Source organism: Panthera pardus, unplaced genomic scaffold (genome assembly GCF_024362965.1).
Source record: "Panthera pardus isolate Hobbes unplaced genomic scaffold, ASM2436296v1 HiC_scaffold_2, whole genome shotgun sequence".
In the NCBI taxonomy this organism is placed as follows: Eukaryota; Metazoa; Chordata; class Mammalia; order Carnivora; family Felidae; genus Panthera; species Panthera pardus.
In genome coordinates, this window is record NW_026526765.1 from 147,365,990 (window position 1) to 147,372,996 (window position 7,007).

A 7,007-nucleotide genomic window follows, 5' to 3' on the forward strand; every position below is an offset into this window, starting at 1 on the left:
ATTCTACATAATCAGTACTATTCTAGGTGCTGAAAACAGAAGTTACATACAATTGATACCTACAGCATTAGAGCATGGGCTTACTTCTCTCACAAATCCTTGCTTAGAAAGTCTAAAACACAAAAGAAAACTACCCATTAAGAATCTATGCACAATATAATTGCAAATATGTACAGTACTTTAAAAAGGCCTACAAGGAGAACTTTACAGAAGGAAAGTGGGCTAGGCTCTGTGTTAGGCCAACCAGACAATCAAAACATTAGGCTACAACAACAAACTGCAAATCCTTTGTTTGTAATGTAAATGATTGAATACATTTTGTTAATATGTTTTTATTCCTGTATTTTGCTATTAAATTTTTTTATAACATTTCCAAGACAAAAAATTACAAGTTTATGCTTTGAAGAATGTATGTAATTAAAATTTCACTAAACTGGGGTCCCTGGGTGACTCGCTCAGTTAAGCATCTAACTTTGGCTCGGGTTATGACCTCATAGTTCATGTGTTTGAGTCCTGCATTGGGCTTTGTGCTGTCAGCTCAGAGCCTGGAGCCTGTTTCAGATTCTGTGTCTCCTTCTCTCTCTGCCCCTCCCCTGCTTGTGCTCTGTCTCTGTCTCTCAAAAATGAATAAACATTAAAAAAAATTAAAAAATTTTTATCACTAAACCAATCTTTCTAGTTTAGGACTTATTTGGGTTTTGACACTGGAGTTGCACCGAGTAAGCATCAGAAATGTAAGATGCTTAAAAATTGCTACACTACTCATCTTGGTTGGGGGCTTGGGTTTGCGCGTTCTTTGGTTTTATTTTAACTTTTCTTTTCAAATGTAAAAGCCTTAAATGTACTGTAAACCTCAGATTGTTGTAAGGCTGGGTTGAGGTTTGTGTACTGTGGCTTGGATGCAGCAGTGGTTGGCCATGGAATAAAGAATGCATGGATCAGAACAACAACAACAACAACAAATGAAAGGCTAAAGCAAAAATAACAAATGGCAAAAAACAGCTGCAACACATATGACCAGATAGTTACATCCCTACTGCACAAAAGCCTCCATCGCTAATAAAAGAGGACCCTATCAATACATAAATGCCTCCAAGAAGTGATGCAGAAAAAATATAAATTGCCAATACGCATGAAACTGTTTAACTCTCACTAGCAGTCGATTAAATGAAAACATACAAATAATCATCAAGGAGACATCACTCTCAGTGAATAAAAATGTCAAAAATGGTAAAGGCCAACAAGGATGGGCTGAAACCAACACTTGGGTACTTTTGGGAGGCATGCAAACTGGTATGATGTTTCTGGAAGGCAGTCTGGCCCAAGGACGTAGTTACATGGGAGAGCAAAAGTATAATAAGGAGGTTTTACTCCAGGCTTATATATAAAACTACAAATAACATGAATATCCAAGCCCTTGGGGCTTATGTACTCAGAATTTTTCTATAAGTCTAACAGTAAGCGAGGTAGGCTTATGTATAAGTAAGTAAATTATGAGTAAAATAAGTACATTATTAGCCATATGGTATATAAATGGTGCCACCAGCTAGGCCACACCATGTTTCTATTAGGAGGGCTCAGGTCAGGGCACTTCACGCTGGTTTTTTTCCTGGGAATGACCTCTTGCGAGCCTTAAGACTCACAATGGCATTTTGGAAAATCAGCCCTAAATCAGATGTTTCTTCTCTATCAGCAACCACATATGTTATGACATGCGGTCGATTAAATTTTGTTTTTACATTAATTTATTTTTGAGAGACAGAGCACAAGTGGGGGAGGAGTGGAGAGGAAATGAGACACAGAATCCGAAGTAGACTCCAGGCTCTGAGCTGTCAGCACAGAGCTTGAAGCAGGGCTCGAGCCCACCAACCATGAGATCGCGACCTGAGCCAAAGTAGGATGCTTAACCGACCAAGCCACTCGGGTGCCCTGACACGTGGTTGATTTTAAGAGTCAGGTTGAAGGTAACATTGGAGACTCAGATCTTATTTGTTTATTTTTTTTATAAGACATTGGAGAGCAGATCTGTGATGATCAGATTTGCAGGGTCTGGTGGCAATGGGAAAGGCTGGAGCTAAGGGAGTTATTGAGGAGGATTAGTTAGAAGATATGGGGCCAGGAAAGATGAAATTCAAGAGATATTTCTAGAACATTAATGAACAAAAGTTAATGACTGATTTGGGTAGTGGGAGTGGGTGATGGGGGAAAGAAGAGCAGGTAAACTTTAAATCAAAAGCCGTATTGAAATCAGTTAGAAACTGCTGGGTGCAGATCTTCAATTGTGATGTCAATTAATGAAGCCCCAAAAGTTGTATCACGTTCACTAATAGCCATTCACCAGTGGCAACAATTGCTTCCATCATCAATACCACCCTTCTACCTGGTTACCTCCACTGAGCATTTTATCTGTATCTTCTAGTAGACTCACCTCTCCACATTCCCTCAACTAATTACCTCAGGATGCCTTCTTCAGATCTCCCATTTTTAAATTCCTATCTCTGAGCTGCCCATCACCAAATTTCTACTTGATCCTTAGAAGGAAGGGAAGCCACCCAGCTTTCCCTGAGTTTCACCAGGGCCACAGGCTGGGAGATTACCTTATCAGCTCCTGTTCAACCTTAGTTCCAGGACTTTGGTGGCTCAAGGCTAAGGGGAAGCATAGCTGGGGGTGGGGGGCAAGGCAGATGACCAGTAGGAGTTGGGTGCAAGGCGGGGTACCAGTCTTCAGACTGGTGGGGCCGAGCAAAGGAACTGCCTGTGGAGGGCTGAGAGGGAAGGGCATGGTTGTAGGGGTGAGGGAAGCAGGTCATGGGTGCAGGTGGTGTTGGGTAGGAGTAGGGACAGGCAGGGGACTCGGGCAAGAAACCAGAGAAGGTGGCAGGAGACAGCTGGGCCAGTGGCTGGAGCAGTGACCGCTCTTGCTTCCTCTGCTTAGCTCTGCGGTTCTGGAACCAGACCTGAGGAAGGGGAAGAATAGCCACATCAACGCCTCTCTCTCAAATAGGTGGCCCTGTCACATCAGAGCCCCCCTCCCCTTCAATGACAGAAGCTTCAGGTACAGAGCATAAGCCTCTCTGACCATGCAGAGGAAGTACAGTTCTTCCCAAAGGCATAGGCCAGCTGGGCCTAGATTAACAAAGCAAGACCCACACCATCACTCCCAACCTGTGTCTAAATTTGCCGTACTATGAATTTGGGTGAATTAAGAATATCAACTTCCAACACGAAAGAGATCAATATGACACAATGGCATCTTCCCTCCACAGAGAATAGGAAACTTCCCCTAGGATTATTAGAGACGAATTTTATTGTTATAGACAGCTGGATTTAGGGTGGCAGCTTTATACTTAAGATGATTTCTATGGTTCGGATGAAAGGCACATCAGGCTGGCTGAGTCTCAAGGCCATGGTTAGGGACAAGGGTACATATGCATGCAAACGCTAAGATTGAATTTCTGTTGGAATTCACATCACTATTTTTAAAAATGTTTTGTTTATTTTTGAGAGAGAGAAAGAGTGGGGAAGGGGCAGGGGGGGGGGGACAGAGGATCTGAAGCAGGCCCTGGGGCTTGAACCCACAAACCATGAGATCATGACCTGAGCTGAAATCAAAGGTCAGAGGCTTAACCTACTGGGACATCCAAGTGCTCAGGATTCACATTCCTATGAAGGTTGAGGGTAGGGTGTTGAAAATCAGGTTAGAGCTTAGGGTTACGTTCAAGGGACAGTCTCATTTTAGGTGAGGTTATGTTGACTGCTGGGCGAGGCCATGTTCTGGGGAACGTTTAGGTTTGGGTTATAATGCCATATGAGAATTTATACCCCAATAGCTCCTGAGCACCAAATCTACATTTCTTCCCAGGAGAAGTGGGGGATCCTGGGGCATCACCTGGATTCTCGCCTCACTGAGGCCTGTGTCCCGGGCGAGGCCCTCTCGGGCCCAAATGTCAGGGTACTGATTCCTCCCAAAGGCTGCCTCCAGCTGTTCCAGCTGCGCTGGGCTGAAGGTGGTTCGGTGGCGGCGCCTGGAGTGCGGGCGACCCCTCTGTGCACCTTGTGGGGAAAGCCGTGGTCTCCGCACTCCTACACCAGAGAGGTTCCTGTAGGGCCGAGGGCTCATGTCTGAGGATGGAGGGGAGGGGAGAGGTTGTGTGGGGTGGACCCATCCGTCCATCCGGAACCTCGGATGCCGGTCCGCCCAGATCCCCTTTGCCTCCCACCCCCCAAAACCCCTCAGCTCTGTTAAGGAGCTGGATCCGGCTCCGCCTGAGCCCCCACTTCATCTCTGAGTGCGCTTATTCTGGGCTCTCCACCTACATTGTCACCCCTGAGCCTCACTTCTCACCCTGGGCACTTCTGCCTCCTGTAAGTCCAGGCCCATGGAATATTCCCATGCAACACGTGTCCCTCCGTGTGCCTTTCGCCTCTCTGGGAGCATGTACTGTCCTTCTGGGTCTCACCCTCTGGGGCTCTTATTTGCTCTGACACAGTAACAAACTGTCCGGATCTGTAGGACACCTGTGATTTGTTTCCTGCTCTCAAGGCTCATGTTCAACGTCTACGTTCCCTAGACTGCTCCCATCCTCCTCCACCCTTCTTCACCTGGGAAGATGAAACATTCCTCCCTCTTCCACTCAGACACACCCTCCCCTCACCTACATTTCATCTTCTCCCCTGGCCCGGCCCTGGCCCGGCCACCGGGCTGCAGGAACCTGAGCTCGTGGGAAAGGCTTGACTCTCCTCCCTGCAGGCTCACTAAGCCCCCACACTAATTAGTCTGAGAGCCAGCCGGGGAAGAGAGGACACGGAGCGAAAGGAAACACCTGGAAGGCACACACTGAGAAAAGGAGATGTCTGGAGCTGAGGCACCCATCCCCATGGGGACCGAAGGAGCAGCTCCCACCGGGGGCTCAACTGTCCACCTTGGGGACACACGCGTTGAGCCACTGGTGGTCCCCTGCTCTCTTGGGATCCAAAGCCCTGGCCCCTCCAGATGCCCATCTCAGAGGAGGCAGTGCAGTGGGCAAACCACGAGGTCAGGGATGAGGAACCAGATTTCAGCTTCGCCTCTGCCCCACCACCATGTGTGCTGTTCAGCAGTCCATCAATGCCAAGGCTGCGGGTCCAGTCTGTCAAACGAAGACATTGTCCCTCCCTGTGCTTGCTAAGATGCCCAAGGTTTTTAGCATTCTGGAGGCTGATTTTTATCTCCCCTTCTTGCCTTCCTTGTGGGGAGCCATGCCCTCCCCCAGGAGCCTAAGCATGGAGCCCCCTCACCTGCTGCCTCCTCAGGACCACCCCAGAGATTCACTCACCCACCGTGGAGGTCAGAGTCCCAGCGGCGGGGTAGCCCTCGGGCCACAGGCTGCTGCAAAGTCGCCCCTTCTTCTGCTTACCCTGCTCACTCCTCCCTTCTGCTTCCATGGCTAACAACAAAGACCAAAAACAGTCCAGGTTCCTGTGTCCCTGAGTCTCTGAGCCCGGGTCAGTCTTTCTCTGGTTCTGTCGTTCCCCTCTCTGCCTGTTTATCTCGCTCCTTCTCCCTGTGTTTATGCCTCTCACTCTCTGGATGGAAATACAGATGGATATCTTTGTCCTTCTCACTGTCTCCCCTATTTTCTAATTTTTTTTCCCTAACTCCCCATTCCTTCGCTTGAGTATCATAGCATTCTCTCTGCCTTGCCCCGACCCTGTTTCTCTGTCTTGGCCTCTACTTTCCACTGCTGTCCCTTGTCTCTCTCTCCCTTTGCTCTCAGCTGCCTACTTTCCCAGCCTGCAATCCCACACCACCTCTTTCTCCCTGAGCCTTGGAGGAGTGACCTGCCCCTCGCCCCTGGGGGCCCATCCAATCATTGCCTGGTCACCAGAGCCCCCTTCGTCAGGGGAGGATCACAAGCCGGATGAGGGAAGGTGCTCAGTTGGAGGGTCCAGGGACTGGGGCCAAGAGCTCGTATTCCCAGAGGACCAAGTTCTTTTGTCCTGTTAAATCCCCTCCTGGGAGCAGACAGGATAAGAAGAAAATGCATTCCTCCTAAGACCCTTCCCCAGAACCCCACCGTGGGGAGAGGGGGTGCAGGATTGCACCAGAATGAGGGCCAGGAGTAGGGCCTGCCTGGCATCTCAGCATGTGGGTGAATATCCAAGGATCTGTTTCCAGGTAACTAAAAAACTAAAAGACACAAGTGCATTCTGGCCCCTCCTTGATACCCTGATTCTCAGAATATACTAGACACACCCTCCCCCACCTCAGGACAACCTCAACCATGGGCTGAATCTCCAGGACACCATAGTTCTCAAGGGCTGTCTGCTTTCCTCTCCCAAATGTCACCTCCTCACTCACTCAGAACCCCTGGGATTCCAAGACCTTCCAGGGTCACGTAGACATTCAGAAAACCCTGGCCCTTGAGGGCCTTGGAATTCTGGGTACATCCTGACTGCTTGGACTTTAGGACTCCGTGAGACACTGAGATGCCCACGCCATCCTGACATTCTGAGTCTTCAAGGAAATGCTGAAGCACCTAGGATCCCGGAGCAGTCAAGAAACCCTGACACCCACAATATTCTGCTTCTTGAGATCACTTAGACCCAGAAAGTACATTCTGACATCCCTGGGGGATCCTGACCCTTTAAAGACAACCTGATACCCCAGGACTCTAGGATACTCTAGGACGCACTGAAATCCAGAATGTTCTGCCTCTACTAGAAGACCCCTCTAACCCTGCCATGAGGTTCTAACTTCTCAGGACACCCTACCCCTCATGGAAGGGGCAGTCTGAATCACCACGGTCATACTTATCTTTCGCACACATCCTTTAAAAAGCACCCTGACAATTTAAGACCAAAAAAAAAAATTCTCTAGGATCTTGATGCTTACAGTATGGTCCACAATCAGCAGCATCAGCAGCACATGAAAGCTTCTTAGAAATGCAGAATCTTGGAGTCCACCTGAGTCCTACTGAACCAGAATCTGCATTGTAACAAGATCCTCAGGATAAACGGGTATCCAT

General features: G+C 48.4%; 1 protein-coding gene across 1 annotated transcript; it reads right to left on the minus strand.

Annotated features, from left to right (window-relative positions):
• Positions 1-1,965: 1,965 nt before the first annotated feature.
• PROP1 (PROP paired-like homeobox 1) lies at positions 1,966-7,007 on the minus strand. The gene is given in 4 exon segments (XM_019469727.2): positions 1,966-2,957; positions 3,890-4,122; positions 5,316-5,426; positions 6,875-7,007. Coding segments are annotated over 4 exon segments (816 nt in total). The 3' UTR covers positions 1,966-2,618.